The sequence below is a fragment of the Centruroides vittatus genome, unplaced genomic scaffold, assembly GCF_030686945.1.
Source record: "Centruroides vittatus isolate TY-2023 unplaced genomic scaffold, ASM3068694v2 contig_564, whole genome shotgun sequence".
NCBI lineage: Eukaryota > Metazoa > Arthropoda > Arachnida > Scorpiones > Buthidae > Centruroides > Centruroides vittatus.
Genome location: NW_027122335.1, coordinates 1,647,753 through 1,673,541, shown reverse-complemented (window position 1 = coordinate 1,673,541; position 25,789 = coordinate 1,647,753). Strand labels below are relative to the sequence as shown.

At 33.4% G+C, this 25,789-nt stretch overlaps 1 protein-coding gene across 10 annotated transcripts in view; it reads right to left on the bottom strand.

Moving 5' to 3' along the window:
* Positions 1-25,789, bottom strand: part of LRR (Leucine-rich repeat) — a 159,868-nt gene that overhangs the window by 504 nt on the left and 133,575 nt on the right. For 6 of the 10 annotated variants that reach the window (XM_067274815.1, XM_067274819.1, XM_067274817.1 and 3 more), the window contains 6 exons: positions 22,367-22,492; positions 20,361-20,602; positions 16,229-16,350; positions 11,865-12,057; positions 3,573-3,698; positions 1,894-2,016 (listed from right to left, as the gene is read on the bottom strand). In XM_067274815.1, coding sequence (XP_067130916.1) covers positions 1,894-2,016; positions 3,573-3,698; positions 11,865-12,057; positions 16,229-16,350; positions 20,361-20,602; positions 22,367-22,492 — 932 coding nt within the window. Of the gene's footprint in view, positions 1-1,039; positions 1,460-1,893; positions 2,017-3,572; positions 3,699-11,864; positions 12,058-16,228; positions 16,351-20,360; positions 20,603-22,366; positions 22,493-25,789 lie in introns of all 10 variants that reach the window. The other 4 variants (XR_010881313.1, XR_010881314.1, XM_067274816.1 and 1 more) reach the window with 2 other exon arrangements.

The window sequence follows — 25,789 nt, the reverse complement described above, 5'->3', positions numbered from 1 at the left end:
TTAAAGTAAGTTTTCTTCCTAATTAAATTTCGTGTTGTGGATCTCACTCATAATAATTCTAATAAAAATTTTTTTAAATCACTTTGAATAAAATTCTTTAAGTATAAGTATTAGATGAGAATAATGCAATATTGAATAATATAAACATGAAACAACAAATTAAATTAATAAAAAAATTTAAAAAAAAAAACCAGAAATGAGAATATAAGGATCTGTAGTTGGAACTTGATTTTCTTTAGTATTTACAACTGTATAACATTAACTCTGATCTTTTTAACTGAAAAAGCCTTAAGAGCATAATTCTTTCTATGCAACCTTGACTGCATAAACTTTCATGGCAGAACTTTTAGATGTATCCTACATTACTACAGAACTAAACTGTTGTCTCTACAATATTGTAAGAAATTTGACAATAGAATTCAATGATTTAAACTGTTTACAAAAGACAGTTAATGTTACCATTAATGACTTCTTTTTCTCATTACCTTGCAGACCATATACCAATGGCAGTCTTATTTAACACAGTCATCACTACAATATCACTGTCACTTATGGGACCTACAAGTTTCAACTGAATATAAATTTATCATTTACATGCATCTTGTAGATTTTTTTTAGATAAATAATTTCCATTATTTAACAGTCAACCCTTGTATATTTTCATTTATTTATTGCATTAATGCAAACTGATAACTTTTGGTAATTAAAAATATTAAAAGGCTACTTTAATAGAATTTCAGAAGTTTGAAACAGTGAAATGTTTTTATTAAAATAAAATATGAAAAACACTCTCATGAAATTATCAACAATAACATATAGTAAATGGGTTATATAAACAATTAAAATAAAAATAATCAAAATATAACAGTAACTCAATTATCTAAATAATAAATGAAATTTAAAAAATTAAATATTTAGAAATTAGAGAGTAATTCAAACAGTAAAGGCAATTACTATTTTGTAAATTATAAACTAGAAATAAATGCATTGAAAAATAATATTGTAGTTAATCTTATTTCTTTTAATAAATGTTTCTTACTCCATCATTTGTTTCAAATATGCTAGTTTTGAAACATACTTTAACAACTTCAACTTCAAAAGATATCATGGCAGTTCAAAGATTAAAAAAATTTCCTATATTCTAAGAAATATTGTTTCATATCCACTAAATGAAGTCTTGAAGAAAATAATATTTTCAGAACATTATTATATCCAACCACCAACCATATCAACAATGATTTTAGTTTCAAATTTATGGCCCACCAGTGGCCAAGTGGTTCCGTTCCCTGAACACTGGTAGTTCGGTCATGGGTTCTCGCCTCACCAGGATTGGCTGGCCACGTGGAGTTTTCTGGGTTTTCTCCACATCCTTAACGCCTAAACAGGGGCCAGTTACCCTTAAAAGACCTCCTGGAAGGCATCCCCCTAGGCAGATCACCCAAGTGTTGCATTGCCGTAACTAACAAAACAAACGAACAAGTTTCAAATTTATAATCAATTATTTCCTAGTACTTTTAATTTGTTTAACTGATTTGCATTAAATATGATATGGTTAAATTTTATTAATCTTATCATATATTAGAATGAATTGATCATAAAATTATAAACTTTTAACTATATATAATTAAAATCAGCCTAAGCTATAAAATAGTATCACAAATAACTTGAAGATTATTTACTAATGAAATTATTATTATTGGAAAGCAATTCAATATTAATTGTGTGGTAATTTATTATTTATCTAAATAAAGTTTCTAGATACTAATTTAAATTTATATTTAGTTTTTGTGATTAGCATATTAGTAAAAATTTATTATATAAACTTGCTAAAAAAATAAGATATACTTAAATCATTAAATTTATTTTATACTGTAAAATTAGATTAAAATAGACCTTTATTATCAATATTTTCAGAGTGGTGCATATGTGAAGCAATATCTCCAAGATGCTCAAAATTTTCACTTTCTACATTAACACTACTTTCTCCATCATCTTCATTGGTCAATGCAAATTCACCTATAAAAAAAAACCTCCTCTTGTAAAATCAAAAGTTAAATATAAGGAATTGAAAAACTTTAAAAAATAATTAATTTAATAATTTAGATTTAAGTTATTACAATATGTTAGTAAATTTTGGATTGTGCCATCAGAAAGAACACCTTAACTCAGATCAAGTCCATTTATTTTACAACTATTTACAGTATATACAGAAATTCTTCTGGATGGCTACCAACAACATAGTCTTAAGCTTTGTGTTTTTCTCCTTGTTTCAATTGGTTAAGTTTCCTTTTATCCAACTTTGAGATTTGTTGGCAGTCCAATCCAGAGCTGGGTCAGAAACTTTCTTTCGGGTCTGATAAATTATATCATAGAGATAGCTCACTATACTGAACTATCTCTATGATATAATGTATCAGTGACTATAATTTCATTAATTAAAAATTAATTTTATATTATCCTATTTTATTTGTTTTCTGCTTGCTTAATGTTTTAACTAAGTTTTGTTTACCATCTAAAAATTGGGTTAATGGATGTTTATGTTTTGTTTACCAAATTATCTATCAAAATATCAACTATAATAATTGTAAAAAATTTGATGAGAGGTAGGCAGTTATGTTGCCACCCTGTGATAATATTAATAATTATAGTAAATTAATTTTTAATTTAGAGTTTCTAGAAGAAAAGAATTGGTCCAGAGATGGACTAAAAACAGAAATCCTTGCTTACCATGCAAATGCATTGTCAATTAATTTTTCTTTTATCCACTCAAATATTTCATCATTTAATGGTAAAAAAATTAAAAAAGTAATTATGATATAAGCAAAAACTTAAGTATTTTCTTATTTCATAATCACTTCTCTCATTTTGTATTGAACCATTAAGAATCATAGCAAATATTCAGTAAATTAGAATATTCTTATGCTACATTGTTCAAAGATTTCAACTGAGGATGGCCAGATTTTGACTAAAAACATTTCTTTTATTTAATAAAAAGTTGGATTCCTGAAAATAGCAGTGATTTATTTACTAATATAAAAGAAATGGGTTCAAAAAATTTTCAGTTATGTGATTGATAAAGTTTAGCCTAAAGTTTCTTTCTTTGTGTTATACATTAATTCTGCTTTTCTTTAGTGATTTCTATTGAAGAAACTTCTATTGATCCATATAATGCCATCTGTATAAGTCACAATCAATTATAACCTGATATTTATCTTTATTCTTCTGAAATAGTCTTGTAATTTAAAAACAGTTACAAGTGCTATTAAATTCTTAAAATCTATCTGTACTCATATTTTAGGCAGAAAAAATTATTGCATAGTGGATTCAACTGTTAAGAATTGGGAAAAAAGGTTTCCCATTGTCCAGCTTCACATGAATTATGAAGGAAAAATCTTGTAAAATCAACAAATTATGTTGATTTTACAAGATTTTTCCTTAAAGTTTAAAATGCCAGTAATTTTTGCAGGACAATGTGTGCATTTACGTGCATTTGATTACGTCATACAATTCGATCTTTAAAGTCACACCTCGTCCTATATGCGAGTAAATACAGTATATAAATTTTACAATACCTGTAAGATGTAATTCTGTTGTTCCTCCAACAGATTTTGGTCGAGGTTTAGGTGCAATTGGAGGTGGCTTAGGTTTTAGGGCAAATCCAAATTTACTTCCACTTTCTCCCAATTGAGGAGAACCACCTATTAAATAATTATTTTCACTATTAAGCAGCAAATATTATGAGTAAATTATTAACTGAGAGTACTTTATTTAAATTACAAAAAAATATATTAACTAGGCATTTTCTAGGAAAACAAAACTGAGCTCTGCAGTGTAAGTTTTTCTGTTTTGGCTTTACACAAAAACACAAATGTGGTCTGTATAAACCAATTTCAAATCCACAGGTTTAGGGAAGGATATGCATGTCCAATGTCATAACTGAAAAAAATGTCAAGAAATGTTTAAAACATCCATGTGTGGCCAGTGGTTTACTAACACCAGCAACTGGTTAAAATGGTTAAAACATGCACATGTACTGCTGCAGGCTGTGTATGTCTCAGATTATGAACCATACAGACAACTCTTGAAAAGTGTTTGTAGCACCCTCACCAGTTACAGGATAATCCTCAGATAATATTTGACTAGACATAAATCCTTATTTATTTATTAATTATAAAAATAAAGACAAAGTTTTCAAATATATGTGGTAAGTACATATATTAAAAGAAAATAAATAAAAGATATTGTTAATACAAGTGATATTGACTTTAACTAGAAATCCACCATCTTGATTTTAAAAATATCCTTTTATTATTCATAATTAAAACATATTTTTAAGATTTGGTAAAATTAAATTACAGTCGAGCATTGTTTATCTGAAAGCATTCCAGTCAGACTGTGTCATGCTGAATCGAACGTTTTTGATACTAGATTAACTTCCAAAATATAATTTTTTTGTTTTCATATTTTTCAATATATTTATTTTGTTTGTACAAAATAAAGAAATAATTTTTAATAGAATAGCCACAATTATTATTTTAAAAAATTTACGTTAGGCTTAACATAGACGAAAATTCAACGCTTAGCGACATGCAACAGAGAAAAATTTCAACATGGGATAGGTTAATATATTTTTTCGTACATAATCAGTTATCCAAACATCCCCAGTCCCCAACTGATTCAGATAAACGACGCTCCACTGTACATAGTTATAATTGACATTTTGATAATTTATATAATAATAGAAACAAACAAATTAAACATATTTAGTTTTATAAAAGTTAAAGTCAATGTCATTAGTATCAACAATATCTTCTACTTATAGTCTAACAGAAAATTAATATGTACAGTACTGTACCTCTCTTATACATAAATAGTATCCTTATTTAATTAAATAATTTTCTTGTTTTAATATTGACCATTACAAAATCAAAATTATTATATTGTTTAAAACTTGCATAAAAAACTAGAAACTAGTATAACCAATATAACTTCTTAAGCCTTTTAAATTTCCGGTACTCAATACGAACATTAACCACCAATTAACTAACGTTTTCGATCGCCTCCGCGATCTTCGTCAGGTTTTCTCCGACGGTTTTGAAATAGAATGCAAATATAATTCTTTCAAAATTCAAACGATCGAACCTCTCCCGCGTGCAATAATTGCAACCGATCCAACATGCATTTAACCTCCATGATACCATCATAAAAATGACTCTGTCCATCCGTACAGGAATACTACACTACTCTGAGATGCTACCATTGCGGGTGCATTTCGGAGACATATCGCCACGCATATGATAAAACGTTGCCATCCTTGAAATTAATACATTTCCCCGATTTTGACGCCTTGTAAATCTCAAGGGTCTCCAAGGCCCTGATGCGGTCCGTGTCGAATGATGTTTTAATGAGGCTGGTTTTATCAAAATCTGCCTTTATATCGGGGTCGGTGGCGTACGTCGACAGGGCGGTGGTGTGTCTTTTTTTGGCAACGTCATACTTGTGTTCAGAGATCCTTCTTTGAACGGACCTCTTGGTAGATCCGATGTATATTAGGTCCCTTTGGGACCTGTGATCTCTTAACAGGATACTATATACCCCTGGTGCTCTTAGAAAATCCGGCTTTTCTTTGGCGTTCCTGAGTAGCGAATAGATCGAGTGGGTTCTTGAGTACGCCAAATTGGTGCCCTTCTTCCGTGCTATTTCCTTGTATAGGTCATGCATACCTCTGTTGTACTGGATCACCGTGCGCTGGTTCGGCCCCGAATTGGACCTATCCCGTGCCACTGAGGTGTGATGTGCCGTGTTTGTATTACGGAAGTTACGCGCTAATCTACGGACGAGACCACGTCTGTGTCCATGGCTATCGGCTATGTCTTCTGTGTGTCCCAGCTCCGTGAGCGTGTCCTCCCATTTAGAATTATGAGTGTACGCCCTCCTAACTAACGCCCTGAACGCCGCAATCTTATATGGATACGGGTCTTCAGACCCAGCAGGTATGTACATAGGTAGGTAGTCGGGCTTGTAATACACCCGCGTTTCAATACTGTTTACCCTGAGTTGAATGGCGACGTCTAAAAAGTGCACATCGGTGCCCGATAGTTGATCTAGTTTAAGCATTAGCCCATACGAGTTGTCATTAACAATGCGCAGAAAATCATAAACGTTCGGCTTGTTCTTCCATATGACCATCACGTCATCCACATACCTACGATATAAAATAATATTGTGTGTAAACTTGGGAATGACATCCCTCTCTAACTGCCGTAAAATCAACTCACACAGGTCGCCCGAAATTGGGCTCCCCATGGGGACCCCCCTTTTCTGTAAATATGTGGCATTGTCGAACCTAAACAGCGAATTGTAGCACACTAAGTGTGCGAGCTCCAGTACGTGTTTTTGGTGTGCTGGTAGGCTATACTTGGTTAGTAGGACGTCCCTAAGGGCACAAAAGCAAGGTTGGAGTTTGATGGATGGATATAGAGCCTGAAAATCCAATACCGTGACGTGAGTGCTCTCTGTAACCTGTGTATGCTTCAATGCGTCGACCAACTCTCTGGAGTTCTTCACTGTTAAGGGATAATCTTGGAGATGTCTGGCTAATATGCGGTGCAACTCGGTTTCTAGCATCTTCGTAGGGGCTCTAGCCTTATCCAAAATAGGTCTGAGTGCAGGCGTAGGCTTGTGCGTTTTCACGAAAGCGAAAAGCCTGGGTGTATCCGGCGACGCCACCACCGCCCTGTTTAATCCCTGCGCCTTCGCCAGGGGTGTGCCCGTGAACCGCACAACACGTGCATGTAACTTGTCTACGTAATTATCCGCGACCTGCTCACTGTCCGTATCTACGATGTATTGCATCAACATAGCTTTATACGTCTCTTCCTTGAGTAGAACGAGTACCCTGTTCTTATCCGCCCTTAGTAGAATAATACGCTCCTCCGCAAGCCATTTCTTGGTTCTTCTTATATGCATCCATATGCTGCCTTTTCTACAGCTTCTGTCACAACTTATTCTCATGGCAGCCTTCCATCTGTAATGTTCCTTGAAAACCTCATCCATTCCGCAGACCATTCTTTCAATGTCCGGCATTACCGTCTCAAGCAAGGGTTTATATGAGCCCGGAGTATACATCGGTCCGTGCGCTACCGTTTCGATTACGTAATGCGGAGGAACTATGTCGTCCCAGCAGACCAGAGGGGTGGGGGGTACATTTTTCTTGATGGGTTTTTGCTTACTCATTATCCACTGCAATTTCTTCTTGTATCTCCGTGCCAAATTTCTTGCCAATATTTCTTGAAATAAGGCCACTTTTCGATTTTCCAATTGTAGGTAATCGCAGTGGTATTCAAAGAGGTCATCTTCCGTTTCTATCACTTTGTCGAGGCAGGAGTATACGCACCTCTTAGATGCTCGAATAGCTTTTCTCAAACACAACCACCTAAGTTTCGGTGTTTAGGATGCGAATCCTACTGGCAGACGTATCCTGTATATAGACATGGGATACACGTTATTCTTCTTGCATTCCAAAAGAAAATTCAGTTTAGCCCTTGCCCTCGTTAGGGCTAATGTTAATTTCTTGTACGTTCTAGCCGGCATAGCTATTTATAGAAAACAATCTTCATACCGGTACATCTAATATCCAATATAACTTCTTAAGCCAGTACTCAATACGAACATTAACCACCAATTAACTAACGTTTTCAATCGCCTCCGCGATCTTCATCAGGTTTTCTCCGACGGTTTCGAAATAGAAAGCAAATATAATTCTTTCAAAATTCAAACTATCGAACCTCTCCCGCAAGCAATAATTGCAACCAATCCAACATGCATTTAACCTACATGATACCATCATAAAAATTACTCTGTCCATCCGTACAGGAATACTACACTACCCTGAGATGCTACCATTGCGGGTGCATTTCGGAGACATATTAATTTATAATAATTTTGAAAGAATTATATTTGCATTCTATTTCAAAACCGTCGGAGAAAACCTGATGAAGATCGCGGAGGCGATCGAAAACGTTAGTTAATTGGTGGTTAATGTTCATATTGAGTACCGGAAATTTAAAAGGCTTAAGAAGTTATATTGGATATTAGATGTACCGGTATGAAGATTGTTTTCAAACTAGTATAACTTATTTTTTAATACAAATTTATACAACAAATTTGTGAATTATCCAGAAAAATACAATCAGTTATCAGATTTTTTTAAATGCATCAGTTTAATAGAATTAACCTTCAAATTCAATAGTATTACATTTTAAAAACAAAATGTTTAATTAATAGAATCAAAACTTTGAATGGACTGAACACATTTAATAGAACAGCCTGTTACCAGTGAGGGCACTATGATCCTAAGACTGACTACCATTGAGTCTAAGGGAGTTGGTAATCTAGTTCATAATCTGTGGTGCATGTTAAAGATGTCATAACTTGCATGTCATAAAGATCAAAATAAATAACTGTTGTAGAGATCAATGTAAATTGACATCAATCAGAAAGGCAATTGACAGTAGTGCACAATCAGCTTACAACTGGCAATTGGTTCATAGACTTAGTGAACTTTGACCTCAAATATCTCAGCCTGTAGCTTGAATTCCAAAATTATGGCTTCATCCCACATTTGCAAAAAGTCGTGTTTAGTGGTTGTGTAGTTGTTTTAAAACTACACCAATAAAACACTTTCTGACTTACGCAGAGCTTTTCTCAAATGTTATTAATTAATCAGATTAAATTATCAACAATTTAATTACTAATTAACTAGTATAATGAATTAATTGCATAAAAATTGTATTAATTAATAAAACTCTATGTATTTGGACATGAGATAGCAAAATCATAACATTTATAGCTAAGAAAAAACATATTGGCATATAAGTTAAAACTAAGATTTGAAATTAAAATTGAAATACTGTATAGATTGGAATGTAAGTTAACTTTTTGAAGTTGAAAAAACTAGGGATTGACTTATACAAAAGATATAAAATGTAAACCTTTACCACAAAGAAGTACATAAAAGAAACAGCATTTCTAACAATCTCTGCACCTCACCATAACTTCAGCAGCTGCCATAGATATTTCCATAGAAAACTTCTTTGGTGAACTTATTTAACATAAAAATTAATACAATAATAAAAATTCAGCATAAACAAATATTAAACAATATATGCTTTCATTGATGCAAATGGTGGAGTGTACGAAAAGTACCACTACAGTGTTATACTACCATAAATTGTATGTAGCAGTATTGTCAATGAAATCTTAATTAATCATTTACAGCAGTGGTGGCCAACCTTTTTAGAAGCAAGGGCGCAATTAAAAATTTTTATGAACGTTGCAAGTGCAACAATATGTAATGACATTGTGGCCAACCTGGCAACATCTTACCGTGCCCCTAGATTTTTCCCTATGTCTCCCGGTCAGCCATTCTGACCACGTGCATGGTACTGCTGACACACACTGTACTAGAGCTCCAAATAAATTTGTTTTACCTGTTAAATTTTGTGTTCATTTCGTCTAAAACCCAAAACATCATATATGTTTATTGTTAAAGTTATTTTTAATATTTTTTAATTCTTAATTATACTTTCTTAAATTTTTTTCATTTAATTTTTGTCATTTTTAATTTTGATTCTTTTTGATTTTATTTTATAGGTTAAAATAATAAAAATGTGTAATAACAATTTTATTGAACGACATTTATTACATAATACATGAAAAATTAATGAGAAGGTTGAGACTATTTTGTGACATAATTTTTCAAAATCAGGAGAGTAATTTGATACTGCTACTCTTAAACTATCATTCAAATTTTCATCCATATAGAGTTATTTAATATCTCACTAAATAATTACTTGAAAATTTCAATTACTAAATAAGTAATAAGTAATTTCAAGAAAATTTTGCTTAAAAGCTGGATCATAAAATTGATTGGAAATAAAATAAAATTGTTTTAATTTATCGGGAATCATGCCGTGGGCGCACAATAAATCGCTTGCGGGCGCGGGGTTGGCCACCCCTGATTTACAGTATAGTAATCTAAATGATTAATTAAGATTCCATCGAAGATATTGATTTTGGCTCAAATCAATATCAATTGTCCCCTTCTTGGTGGCAGCAGCCTAGAGCCAGGCTTCCAAGAAGGGGACAATTAAAAAGCATCTGTACAATGCACAAATAAATGCAGTGATATGCATAGTTAAGACTTTCCAGATGGTTTCCACAGAGGCCATGCTGGTGATAGCTGGCATAGCACCTATTGATTTGATGCTTATAGAGAAAGTGGATAAGTATTTCATAAGGAAGATGCATGCAGTAAACATTGGAAATAAACAATACATGGTGGCTGACTATGAAATCAGACCAACAATCCAGGAACTGCCCAGACCTAATGAAAGAGCAGGCATAAAGCTTGTTTTAGAAAATAAAACATGGTCTCAGATTTATACAGATGGATCAAAAATAGATGGTAGAGTTGGTACTACCTATGTGGCATATAGGAATAGTGAAGAAATTCATAATTCAAAATATAGGCTGGATGATAGATACTCTCTGTTTCAGGCAGAAATGCTGGCTATATATGAGACCACAAAGTAGGGCATACTAAATGGTACAGATGAAAATGTTATCATACACACTGATAGCTACAGTGCTGTAGACACTACTAATCAGTACACTGACCAGAATACAAAGCTTTACAAATTAAGAATATGATTAAGAATCATACAGTAAATGTTGCATTCAGATGGGTGAGATCCATTAATGGTATTGTTGAGAACAAATGAGCAGACATGCTAGCAAAGGAGGCAACCATAGTTCCTGATTCCTGTTATGATAAATTGCTAATTTCTTGCATAAACAAAACAATGCACAATGGCAAAAGCACTGGAATAGCAGCGACAAAGGCAGGCACTCCTCTGCTCTGCTCCTGAATATTGAAGAAAAACACAGTAGCTTAACTGAATTCCTGTGAACTTCTACATGATGCAAGTGATGTCAGGCCACTGTAACACCACAGTCTATTTTTCAAGGATCAGTCATAAGATGACCACAACATGAGATTAGTATCTTGAATTTTTTTTACCACAAACACCATTTCAGTGAGTGTTCCAGATTCCTTACTGAAAGAATGCAGCTTTACAAGCATGCTGATGAAAATAATATAAATAAAGATAATGAAATATACACACTTCTGAGAAATAAAAGCATAAGCTGCAATGCTATATATGGACTATTCTGTCGCATGACAAAATGTTTTCCAAATATAATTTTTCTTTGATCTACCTACAAACTTCTTTCATGTAATCATGTTAACAAGAATATATTTTCTCTTTAAACTTCTACATGCAAACTTCTGTCATGTAATCAAGATAACATGGATATGTTTTTCTCTTTGATCTACTACATGCAAATTTGTTGCATGATGGTTGTATTCAGAAAACTAATCTTTGACTTCACAAGAATTCTTGACAAGTTACAACTTCCTGGATTTGACATATGCCAAGTGAGCAATCTTGTTTTATTTTCCTATAAGCAAATGGTTTGTGTAGTTTTATTTTCCAATCTCTGTAAGTTACAGTATTTATGGATAAAAATTCATATTGTCTACTATAAAGGATGAATAAAAATTTATCCTTGTAATGCTAGAGCAAGGAATGAAATGCAAAGATAGACTGATCCTTGATCCCTCCCTGTAAGGAGAAATGATGAATATTCAAATGAAAAAAAAATGAAGCCATCCAACCAGTTTTCTGTTATTGTTGGTTATATAATATATTCATTGTAAGTTACAAATCATTACAGTTATTGAGCAAAGCTGAGTGCTTAGGATATTTTATAATAAATAATTCTAATTGAGATATTACCTGGTGATATATTAATAATTGGTGAACTGGTAGGTCTTCCTAAAGAAGTTACAACTTCTTCATGCTTTTCTAATTGTAAACTTTCTGATGGGGATTTTAAGGATTGAGCTAAATTTACAGGTTTTAGTTTTACTGATTGTAAAAGATTTTGAGTTGAATCTCTACCATCTATTGGAGATTTATCTTCACATTCCTATGTAAAAGAAAATAACCAATAAATATAAAAACTTTCAAATAATAGTTATAAGATTTATTCTTTATGAATTATTTATACAAAAGTAAAAATTATAACTTTGTTGTAAGGTATGGAATCGCCAAGACGCACGATTCCCACCTGTTTGTTATAACGGACTTTCATAACGGAAAAGTCGTTAGGATCGGCCGTTGGAAACGACCGTTAGGAACTTCCGTGGGAAGAACCGTTAAGTTTCGAATCGTCAACCATCGGACGATTGGCCGGCGGGAAGTGACCGTTGGCGGCCGTTGCGGGAACATTCAAATTCGATTGGAGCAGGGTTCGAATGCCGTCGACTATTTAAGCTCGGATCGAGCTCGTATCGGGAGTTCGGATCGGCTGGCATCGTATCGGAGGTGATCGGATCGGATCGGATCAAGGGAGATCGTCGTTATCGAGGTGCTAACTAACTCTCTCGTTGGAAGTTACGTGTTTGTGTATGAACTTGTTCCTGACTCGGAGGTTTTGTTAATTACAAGTCTGTTTGTTCGTAAGGAGTTCTTTCGACGAATTTGTACGGGAATAGTCGGTTGTCGTTGGATTATTGTTTGTGCATAATTAATTGTAACTCTAATGTGGATTATTTTGTACATTTACTGTAAATATAAAATTTGTGTTTTTCGTCAAACCGACTGAGTGGTTATTTTGAACATTACTGGCGCAGTCTCGACAGGATATTTTGGATACTTTGGATTACGTTGGATTATCCTGGATTATACTCCAAAGAATCGGAAGAACTGAGCTACGACAGAGAAGCAGACGTACAGAGCATCACCAGCAATTAGACCCAGGTAAATTTTTTGTTTCTTCCTAGCACACAGAGATGCCTAGACGCGCGAAATCGCGGCAGCTAGAGACTAGAGATTGGGAGGATGACGAGCCGAGTTCATCGCGCAGGACAAGCGGGTCGGGAGACGACCTCGAAGCGCTTAGGAGACAACTCGAGCTCTTGAAAGAAGAGACAAGAAGGGCAGAAGTAGAGTTAGAACAGTTGAAGTTACGACTGGGGATCACAGGAAAATTAGACGATACGAAGCGGCAGGAACGGCAAACACGATCCGAAGGACTTAAAGTCGAGGGGAACCGCGACTTCGGGGATAGGACAAGCTCGTCGGGAAACAGGCCGCGGGTAGAATGGGATAGGCCAAGGGAAACTGACCGGCAGAAAAGAGGGTGTCCTGATAGGCGGGTAGACGACGAGGCCGAACGCATGCGACCCAAGGCAGCGGACCGCATGGGGGTGGAGGTGAGAGCATCCAAACTCTCTTGCCCACCGGGGAGCGGGGAAGCAAAGGATCGGGTCAAGGCAATGCGGGGAGAAGGGAGGCCCACGTACGTAGCCGGATCGAGGACGGGAACCGCTGGGGTCAGGGTGGCCAAAGTCCCCATGCTAAGAGTAGAAAGTAGGCGCAGCTCACAGGTAGACCGGGACATTAGGGAGCCTAGTGGAGTCGCGGCAAGACGAGAGGAGGCAGTTCATAATATCCAACCCGAAGTCGGGAGGTCGCTGAAGGAAGCTGAGACAGTAAGCGGCAGAAATGGTCCCCCAGTTAAGGACGTTTCGGGAACGGAAGCGTCGGGGTTAAGGGAGTCATGGGCCCCTAAAGCGGTGACGGGAACAAAGGAGGAAAGCCAACTCGTTGGAGCCTTTGGTCACCAGGTAGAGGCAGGCTTAGCGTCAGTACCGCTTGGATTGTGGGAGGAAGGACATGAAGAAACGCCAGGATCGGCACGGGTGACGTGTGCGATCACCAATAGGTTAGGGAAAGCGACAGACGCCCTCTTAACGGAAAGGGACTTCCGAGCGCTGGTAGAAGCGAAAGAGAAAGCGGATTCCGAGGCAAGAAAAAGGGAATTAGCTGAGGAGCAGAGTATATTAAGTGCGGTAGCGGGGATGTTCGTGGAAGCGAGCGAGGGGGTTAAACGAGAGCCACCCGACGACAAAAACCGGGGGATGGTCATAGGACCGCTTGACCAGACACTAGGGCGGCAGCGCACGGCCCAGTGTGAGCGGAGGGCGCAGTCTGAGCAAAATAAAGCAGGGGACGCGACTCCTATTGCGAGGAGATATTCCGGTAGCGAATCGGATAGCCAAAGCGAACGACCCGCCGCGAACAGGAAACTGGAGGACGAGGACGCTGATGAAGGGAGGCCGGGAGTCAGAACAGTAAAGAATGGGGTAGCTGGGACGCCTCAGGGTCAAAATTGTGGCGTCGGGGAAATAATTGACCTGGGAGATATCGGCCGGAAACGCGCGACTCAGTTGGCGCAACACGCCGATGACCAAAGACGAGCGATCGGGGAAACTAGCGAACCGCTGCTAGGGTTACCGAATACGACACGGGATGAGCCTCTGGATGCTACGAAGGAGAGTCATTCCGTGGACGACTTGGCCGGATTGATTGGGCAACAGGCGAACGTGATCTTGGCGACCGTCACTCGGGTTCAAAGAAAACACAGCGGTGAAGAGACCCGGAGGTCTCGGGCCACGGCGGGTGCGGCCAGTGGCCAATCGGAACCACCCACACACGTGCTAAGTCCGGAGGGAGGCATATCGCCGGTCCGGAAAACGACGGACAACGGTCACAACCGAGCTCGCGGTAAGAAACCCAAATTCCGTGAGAAGGGCCGAACGACATCTGGTGACCAACAAAACCGGATGACGCGCCGAAGGCGACGGGGACGACCTCCTCGTAGGGGGACCCGCGCGGATAGGTCTCGGGGATCCAAGGGGTCCTACACTATCGCGAGGCATCTCTGTGCGCGGGTTATAGCGAGTTTGCCCGGTTGTACCGGAGGTAAGGGTCAGTCCGCACCAACGGACATTTGTAAAATTGCTGAGTGTTGTTGGATCAAACAGGCTTGGGTTAAGCTCAGTTTGATCCTTGGCCGCGGAGGTGTAAGGTATGGAATCGCCAAGACGCGCGATTCCCACCTGTTTGTTATAACGGACTTTCATAACGGAAAAGTCGTTAGGATCGGCCGTTGGAAACGACCGTTAGGAACTTCCGTGGGAAGAACCGTTAAGTTTCGAATCGTCAACCATCGGACGATTGGCCGGCGGGAAGTGACCGTTGGCGGCCGTTGCGGGAACATTCAAATTCGATTGGAGCAGGGTTCGAACGCTGTCGACTATTTAAGCTCGGATCGAGCTCGTATCGGGAGTTCGGATCGGCTGGCATCGTATCGGAGGTGATCGGATCGGATCGGATCAAGGGAGATCGTCGTTATCGAGGTGCTAACTAACTCTCTCGTTGGAAGTTACGTGTTTGTGTATGAACTTGTTCCTGACTCGGAGGTTTTGTTAATTACAAGTCTGTTTGTTCGTAAGGAGTTCTTTCGACGAATTTGTACGGGAATAGTCGGTTGTCGTTGGATTATTGTTTGTGCATAATTAATTGTAACTCTAATGTGGATTATTTTGTACATTTACTGTAAATATAAAATTTGTGTTTTTCGTCAAACCGACTGAGTGGTTATTTTGAACATTACTTTTGTTTTCTAAAAAATTTTTATTTGTATACTGGTTAAAAATAACTTATTTGAAGATAATGAAACACAATACATTGTTCAGAGATTACAATGATTTAAAAATTCTCAATATTTATACAATCAGAAGAAAGTAAAAAAATTTAACAATCTCCAAGTTAATAAACTTGTATAATTTTTCAAATATAAAAAAAAAATGCTAAAATTGTCCTATTATTATAAGCAATTCCATATAAAACAAATATGATTAAGTAAAATTCAAAGTATAAATCTTAAAAGTATGGGGGGCAAATTCCATTCAAGATAAAAATAAAATTCAATACGAGAAAATTCATTTAACTTCACATAAAACCATCTTTGATTAACTAATGAAAATTTTATTAACTAGTTTAATGTATTTCTTTTTATGGGATCATTCAATTTTATGTTAGAAATGATTCATGCTAATCAAATGTAATATATTTCAGAAAAATATAAAATAAGTATTCAATTTGGATAAAAATACTATTTTATGACTAATATTCAAAATAATTGTAAACTATAAATTTTAAGTTATCATATGTAAATATAATTTTAATATTGCAGCAAAATGATATAGGATATATTATTAAAGTATTAAAAAAATCAATAGTAGTAATACCTGTTTTGAAACTGGAATATTAGAAGCTCTTTTTTCTTGACGTGCTTTCATTTCTGCCATTAATCCACTGCCAGAAGTTAATCCAGATGAAAATTTATCTAGCCCACGAATTCGTGAGATATCTGTAAGAAATAAAAAATACCATCAGTAAATACAATTAAAATTTTAAAGAATTCTCGATGAGTTTTTCAACAAAGGAAAAACTGTTTAATGAGTAATTCCAAGTTAAAATCAAACAGATAACTTATATAATTGCATAATTAGTGGTTCTCTGTAATTGCAGAAAGTTATGCAATAATAAATAACCCACTAAATTATAATACCCATCACACAACAGTAAATGTATAACATAAACTCAAACATTTTCAACACAACTGAATATAACGCTAAAACATAATAAAACAGGAGCATTTAGTAATTTTTTGTTTGTTTGGTGAAAACAGAACTTTATCCATTTACATGATCCTATCATATTTAATTGGATGCTTTAGATCAAAAAACGCAAAATAATGACAATTAATCATGCCTTACATCCACAAAGTGACACTGACAGACTATTTTCCATACAGTGAAGGAGGAAGAGAACTAACAGCTTAAACAATTAAACAAACTATTGAAGAAGAAAAGAGAGGCCTATTGGAACACACAAAAGAAAATGAAGACATGGACATTGCTTAGTTTGCAGTAATGCTTAATTACTGCAAACCAAAGGAACAAAGGAAGCATACTGAAAAGTGCAATTGACAATATGAAGTCCAACCTGATAAATAAAGCCCACCATGGCCAATACCTTAAGAGTATTGATGGAAAAATTGAAAGAAGAATAACTACTCTCATGTTAAAGTGGTTGAGAAGAAAAAACAGAAGGCTCAATTCTTGTTGTACAAGAACAAACACTAAGAACAAATGCAATTAAAATACAAATTGAAAAGTCATAATAATCCTAAACACTATCTCTGCAATGAGTGAAAAACTTGCAAGCATATCATAAGCTGCTTTAAGAAAATCATGCAAACTTACTACTTTAAATGACATAACAAAATATTAACAATGAGCAATTAATTAGCAGGCTGCAATTTTTAATCATATTTTTAATTTATTTAACTTAAAATATATGCTTCCACTTCAAATCAGTAGTGGCTTACCCCTGCATGTCATACTTTTCCTTTAACAACGGTTGTGCCAATCATCTATCCAACACCTTTCAAAGAAAAATTTTTGGATTTAAATAACGACTTCCAGTTTGCATCAGAAGTTTTTATATAGTTAATCCTGATCCTAAAGTTTCCGTATCTGGTCTCGTCTTTCATCTATCTAATGCCATCCTCGAGATTAAGGAAAGACAGACAACAGTGAAAATTTATAGGTCTACTATTTTTTAAATTGCAACCCAAACCTTTGCAGAAAGTATTGCTTTCATTGCAGCAAGACTTAATATGATCATAAAATAGAAAAAAAAATTGTTGAAAATGGAGAAAATTGGTTTTATGGGGCAAACTACTTTTTTGTGGGGTAGTCATCACATGCTATAGAGCAGCAGTCACCAACTGACAATGCATGGACCACTGATGGTCTGCGAGAAAATTTTGGTGGTCCATAGAGAAATTTGGACATTGATGAACTGAAGGATATGCAAAGTATTACAAAAGAAATGCAAAATGCTTGGCTACTTTCTCTCACCCATTGGGGATATTTTATTTGAATCTAAAACCAAACACAAAATGACTGTTATCATTAAATGAACCATTCACAAGCCAAATTGATTAACTCCACATTTCAAATTTTTAAAAAATTTTAGTGTGATATACTTGATATACTTGTAATTTTTTATATTCATAATAATAAGTTTTCCTAATAATAAGGATCAATACCACTTAATGACAAAATTTTATTGGCCATAAAAAAAAATTTTACTTCAGAAGCCAATCTAAGTAACTCCATACTGTAACATTAATCCATCAGCGCACACTGCAATTGCAATGCTGCAGTGTGCACTGATCAGTGCTTTGTAGATAATGGTAAATTATTTAATGTTATCTCATCATGAAATGTAAGTAAAACAAATTAGTTAGTTACAGTCCAACTGCCACAAAGTAAGTATACTTGTGGAATATTGAACAATTGTTTTAATTTTGGTGACAATTGTTTTTAGAAAAAAGAAAAGTTATACCCGTTACATCAAGATGGATAAAACTAAAAATAATTTTTTCATTCCTCCTATTAAACATGATTCTTATAAAAATTTAAGAACAAATCAACATGATGGGACTCAAATACTGCTGACAAAGAAGACTATCATTTATGTTGCTGAATAATCAATTTAAACAAAATTATTATTATTTTGTTTAAATTAACTATTCTGTTTCTGTTAACCATTGTAACAGTAACAGAATACTTATTATTCATTATTTGCAAAAAAGTTTTAATAAAAAATTTGCACTAATGTGAAGACTGAATTTGATGTTATTACATTTTTCACTTGCTAAATTGATTAACTCCCTCAATCACACCAAAATTGTAATAATAATAACGATTATAGCATATCTATGCTGTCTTATACACTTTATATGTCATTGAATAAAAGCTACATCTAAAATAATACATTCTACAATGTTTGTTTCAATTTATATTTTACAAGGAATTTTAAAAAAGAACATACAGGTACTCCTCACTTTAAGACCTATCTGCTTAACGACCACTTGCACTTACGACCAATCGAGTTTCGGCCTGCAATTCGAGGAATTCCCTATCTCAGCTTGAGTGTCGGTCAATGGTGAATAGTGACATGCGCACTAAGTGAACTACAATAGGCTATTAGGATATATAATATAATAGGATATAGTACTATAATAGGCTAATATAATATAATATAATAGGCTAATATAATAGGATATAGTACTATAATAGTCTTTTTATGAATAAATTTGAAGTTTATTGCATAATTTATATAATTTTACAACAATCCTATATTCCCAGCGCAAGTTCCTTGATTATTGACCAATTCGCTTAATGACATAGTCATCGGAACGAAACTCAGTTGTAAAGTGAGGAGTACCTGTATATTACTTTATCACATTTCTCCACTTTTTGTCTTATGGAGTTAATTGATTTGGCAAGTGATTGTCCCAAATAATAATGTCAATAAATCAATAAATAATGCTGTAAGTGCAATTGTCATCCTTCGTGGAAAAGAGTCAAGAAACCATAAACTTATTTCAAACAAGCAGCAACAAACTTCAAACTAATTTGTTATAATTGAACAAGTGAATTTCATATTAATAAAGTAAAATAGAACATTTGTGATCATTATTCTATAGACATTTGTATCACTTAAAAAAAATTTATGATAGTGGTCTGTGAGGTCAGAAAGGTTGGTGACCTCTGCTATATAGCATTATTTTGCAGATGTAAATAAAATATTCTGGGAGTTTTGCATGCAGATGACATGCAAATGCACATACATCTGACTCATAATACTCCAGACATTTTGCTGATAGAAAATTACAACATTATTTATCTTTAACTGCTTTGTTGAAGTGCTTCTTAACATAAAAAATTGACAATCTCTAAGAAGCATTCTAAAAAACAATTACAAGATATGGATTATAGATGTGGTAGTCCCAAGTGACAGAAAAGTAGAGGAAAAACATTTAGAGAATGAAGGTTGAACAACTGTGGAAGAAGAAAACAGTCATAATTCCAATTGTATTGACAGTTGGAGCACTAGGAGTCATTCCAAGGAATCTAGAGCTCAACTGAATCAACATCCATATACTATGGAGGACTGCAATATTTGGACCAGAATTTATTTTGCATGAAAACCTTTAAATATCCCATGCCTCTAGAAAAGACTATGTTTAGGAGTCAAATCCAGCCATTAATAGGTGAGGGGAGCTGTGAGGGAAAGTATTAAATTGGGTACTTTCAAGCAAACACACTGTACATCTAGAACTTACAATATAAATCCATTTATATATTCATTAAACTGTGTAATTGAGTTCTAAATTCAAAATTTCATCTCATTTAATTTATATTCAGCAGTAATTTAACAAAAAACACAATGAATTATTAAAATTGATGATAATTTTTGATATAATTAAAATTTAATTTTTGAAAATTATGTTAAACAAACCTTCAATGTCTTTTTTACTTCTACTGTCCAACTGTGGAGATGATGAAAAATGACTTCTTTCACCATTGTTTCCAAATCCTGGTTGTAGATACCTGCTTTCTCTTTCTTTTCCTATTAAATGTGTTGGAGAAGGATCTGCAGAACTGGATTTATCACTTACATCATATGATTTTGATTTATGTATATGAGCTGCTTCTGTAGCTACTCTACTGAAAAGACTGCTTATTCCTTTAATAAAGCTACTAGAAAAAATATAAAAATATTATAACAACACATTAGTATTATAAAGTATTTGATATTAAAAGATATATTAAATGTATGAAATATACTCTTATAATTCATGAAATTCAAATACTATATTTATGGATAAACAAAAAATCAGACCATTTGTGTAACTACAAAAAAGTCAGACACAAGAGAAAAAATTTATATAAATCTTTAGTATTTGAAATGTTTCTTTTTAATTGAACTACAGTAGAGCGTCGTTAATTGGAACGTCGGTAATTGAAATGGCCGGAAATTGGAACGATTTTCAGTCGGACTGTGTTTAGCTGAATCGAACGTTTTTGATACTAGATTTACTTCTAAAGTATAATTTTCATGTTTTTTATATTCTTCAATATATTTATTTTGTTTGTACAAAATGCAGAAATAATTTTTAACGATACGATAGCCTCGATTATTATTATAAAAATTTTCGTTAGGCTTAAAATCGACGAAAATTCAACACGAAGCGATACGCAACGGAGAAAAATTTGAACATCGGACAGGTTAATATATTTTTTCGTACAAAGTCGGAAATTGGAACAAATGACTAATTGGAACAACCCCAGTCCCAAATTGACGCCAATTTTCGACGCTCTACTGTACTTATATTAACTTTCAGAATTTGCCTGGTTTTGATATATATGAAATATATTACAATTTAAAATTTGAATACACTTTTATAACTATACTTTAAGCCAGTTATGATATTCTCTTGACTTTTATATAAACATATAAGGCAATTGTAATTTAATGTTTCCTATTTGAAACTTTTTAAAGTCCATTAATAGCTGAAGTGGCATCATCATATTTGGTTTTAAAAGCAGAAGAAAGATTTCATGGAAAAACTTTTTAGTTATGAAGTCTGCTGATAGGGAAAGTATGATGTTGTATAAGATGTAATGTATAGTATTACAAGATATAGATAAACAAATAACAGAAACCACTATTATTAATAGCACAGCCAGTTTACTTTTCTGACATTAATCTGTATGATTTTTGGTTGTGGAGTTATCTTAGGCATTGTCTATTATGGAAATATCTCTACTTAGCAGTTTTAGAAGACAATGTAACACAGTTGATATTGGATATCCTTTCAGAGAAGTTATATTCTTCTATCAAACACTGCATACTAAATGCAATTTTTTGTCCACAAAAGCATCAACTCAATCATGAGTGAACTCAATAATTTTTTGAATTCTGAAAACAATTCTTCTCATATGTCAGTAATTGTAATAAATGTAGTTTCAATTAATATATCATTGCTGTTAAATGAAGAACACAAAAACTAATCTTTAATACTCATTCATCTTTTACCTTGTAATTTATTTCACTTTGTATAATACCATATTTTCACAATTGGTATATTTTGTAACTAAAATTTTAATAGAGTTCTTTTCCCCATACTTTGAATAATATATCTTGTATTTTAAAAGAAAACTTCAGAAATTTCTGAATTCATATTCAGGGTTTTCTGGAGCTCTCTCAAACAAAACAACATGTAATTATGGTCATTGTATATAAAAAATTTTAACATCTTATATTAATACTATCTAATATTCAAGCCATAAGCTACTTCAATTTCAATTTTTATAGTTCTTTTTGTTATAAAGAGATAACTAACAACTAACATTTAGTCTATCATTTCCAACACAATTATAAAATAATTTCTCTATACTTTTATACTAAAGTACTTACAATATTATTTGCATGTTAAAACATATCAGAATTTAATTACTTACCCTTTCTCTTTTTTATCACTTTCTTTCTCTGGTGATTTTTCTAATTTACAACTACTTTCACTTGACATAAGATCTCCACTTACACAACTAGCTGTAGTACTGTTACTATCAGTTCGTGCTCTCCCACTAAACAATTTTAAAAATTTTAGTTATTTTCTTGATAATTATATTAATATCCATTATACCTTCTTAAGCCTTTTTTCGAATTTCCGGTACTAAGTACTAACATTAACGACCACTTAATGACCACTTAATGTTAGTACTTAGTACCGGAAATTCGAAAAAAGGCTTAAGAAGGTATAATGGATATCATATGTACCGGTATGAGGATTGTTTCTAATTATATTAATTAAATTTTATTGTTGATTATAGAGTAGAATCTGCTTATTATAATCACTTTGGGATATATATATATATATATATTTATGATGATGTCACAATAAGTAATTTTGATTTTTAATAATAATATTAATTATTAATTATAATTGATCATTATTATTCAGTCATTATAGTGTGTATATATATATACACACACACACACACACACACACACACACACACACACACACACACTATAATGCTGTTAAATGAAGAACACAAAACTAATAATGCCAGGCTGCAATTTTTAATTATATTTTAATTTAAAAAAATCATAACTTCTAGTCCAGATCAAAAGTTTGTAAATAGTTAATCATGACCTCTGATCCTAAACTATCCCTATCTGATCTTGATTTTCATCTATCTAGCTCTGTTCTCAAGATTAAAGAAGGATGAATGGAAGATGCATGACAGTGAGAATTGATAGATCTGTAATCCATTCAGCAAATAATTGAAATAAAGAAATATCAAGTTTATAGATGACTATAACTTATTATGATTAGTTTTATATGTGTATTTTAAAATTACAAGTTTTGGGAAATGCTAATTTTGATAACATTAAACAACTGACAATGATATCCATGATTACAATAAGCAAAGTCTACTGTATTTTTATATACTTTTTTATAGGATATATATGTGTTACAAGTAATATAAAGTTTATCTATTTAAAAAAAACAAGATACTGTCATTAAAAGCTGTTTTATATTTCAAGACTTAGAAATCTTTCATTTTTAATATTAAGCAAGGTATAGAACAAAAATTAGAACATTAATTTTATCTGGTTAAATTAATTTTTCTTATTCAAACCATAGTTTTTAAATGTAAATTCTCGTTAAAGACAATCTTCAGAATTTGAAGATCAAATAGTTTCCATTACCTTCCAGCTCAATTTTGCAGTCTTGGCTAATATTTTCTTTCCAATAAAAATAATAAAGCCTTTTTCTTAACAAGCTATCATATATTTTATTGATACCTACCTAAACCAACTGAAAAATTCCCATGCTCAGGATTTCTACGAAAAATTTAACCCTTTCCCTGCCGTCTGCCACGCCCCCTTATTTTGTAAAACGGCCAAGGTCAAAATAGGTAAATCAGGCAATATTATTTTAAAAATTCACCAAAAATTAAATTATTATTTGATTCATATGAAAAAAATCACATATATTTATCAATATAGTTAGTTTTAAATACGACATTTTTCAATAAAGTTTGTTTGAAAAATTTATGAGAAAAAAAAAATAATATATGATAATTGACATTCAAACTTGAAAATTTGTTACTTTTTGTCAAAATTAACATTGTCTGGTTACTTTATTCTTATTGTCACTGAGCCAGAATGACGTAGAATATTGTTCTGTACAGTTTGATATTACATTTATGCACGTACGTTTATTCGTTGTGAAATTATCGCACATTATATTAAACATTTGTTTGAAATCTGAACTTTATTCTGCTTTCATCTAACATAATTAACTAATATATTTTATTCATTTCATATCAAACAAGACTATATATTTTTGTAATAAACATACGATTACCAATAGCAATAGATGTAACATTTGCTAATATTTTAGATTTAAAAAAAAATTAAAAATTAAAAATTAAAAAAAATATATAAAATATCAGAACTGAAAGTCATAACTTAAATATTTACGATATATTAACATATTATAGCTAAATAAACTTATTATAGCATAAATCAACTTATTATAGCAATATTATTGCATGAATATGCTAAAAATAAAATAAAAAATTATCAGAAAATGAAAAATTAAGAAAAAATAACCGATAATTAAAATTTTTTAAGTCGACAAAACACCACCTGGACAAAAATATGTAGAATGAACGATAAACAAGACGATGCCGTCAAGTGCTGACATCTGTTGTCGATAAATTTTATAAAAATCGATTGTTAACAGGGTAACGATCAATCGGTACCCTGGCCGTTTTGCTAAACGAATAGGGTAACGATAGATCGGTACCCTGGCCGGGAAAGGGTTAATAGTTCCTAAAAAAATTTAATTCCTGATACTGAATAATGGCTAATCAACTTTTTTTTTAAATAAGAGAAAAACCAAATATGAATCTCCATCTTTGTTACTGATGTACAGTACACTGTTATTCATAGTAATTGCAACACCAACAAGAACACCAAATGATGAAATGAAATTTATGGGTAAATTATACATGATGTAAGATATAAATAAATAAAAAAAACAGAAACTTAAATAAGAAAGAAGACAAAATACTGAATATTGATGCCAAAAAAAAAAAAAAGATAAACTAATAGCTTATGCTTGGCATGGCATTAAATGCTATAGATCCTGGATGGATTATCATTGGTATTTTAAGAGAGTTGCCAAGCAATCACATCTCAAACATGTTTAACGAGAAATAAATCTGAAAATTTTGTAAGCCAAGGTAAAAAAATAATATATCTTACCTCAAGGAGATATAAAATATTCTGAAGTACATATGATATTATCCTGCTGGCAGATGGCATAAAAAACTATTTCCAAGTAAAGCAGAACTTCATAGAAACATTTCACTTTCAGGGTTCAGGCAATAAATGAGACACAGGAACATGAATATAATAGCACATACTACAATATATGATTCATAGTCCCAGTGTCTACATTCTTGGTATCACTGGGGTCTTCCAATGATGATAGTACAGTAGACCCCCCCTATAGCACGAGTTCATATACGACAGATTCATATAATACGGTGGAAAAATTGTGATCATGTTTGTATAACATGGTAAAAGAATGAGACAGATTGTCATGACCGACTCGTCTCTCGACAGGATCGGTTGAATCTGGACCAATAGTGGACATTGCACAAACTGTTCAGTTTAAATGAGCAGCAGACCTACTAAAAAACAATTATTATTCAACAGCCATAAAAATTATATTTCTATTAATGATGTTTCCAATGTTCAGCAAATTTTTCACAGAAAGAATAACTTATCAGGAAACACATCTGCCATTCGATGAGCCATTCTGCAATGGAAGCTTAAGTAATGGCTTCTTCGAATGGTGC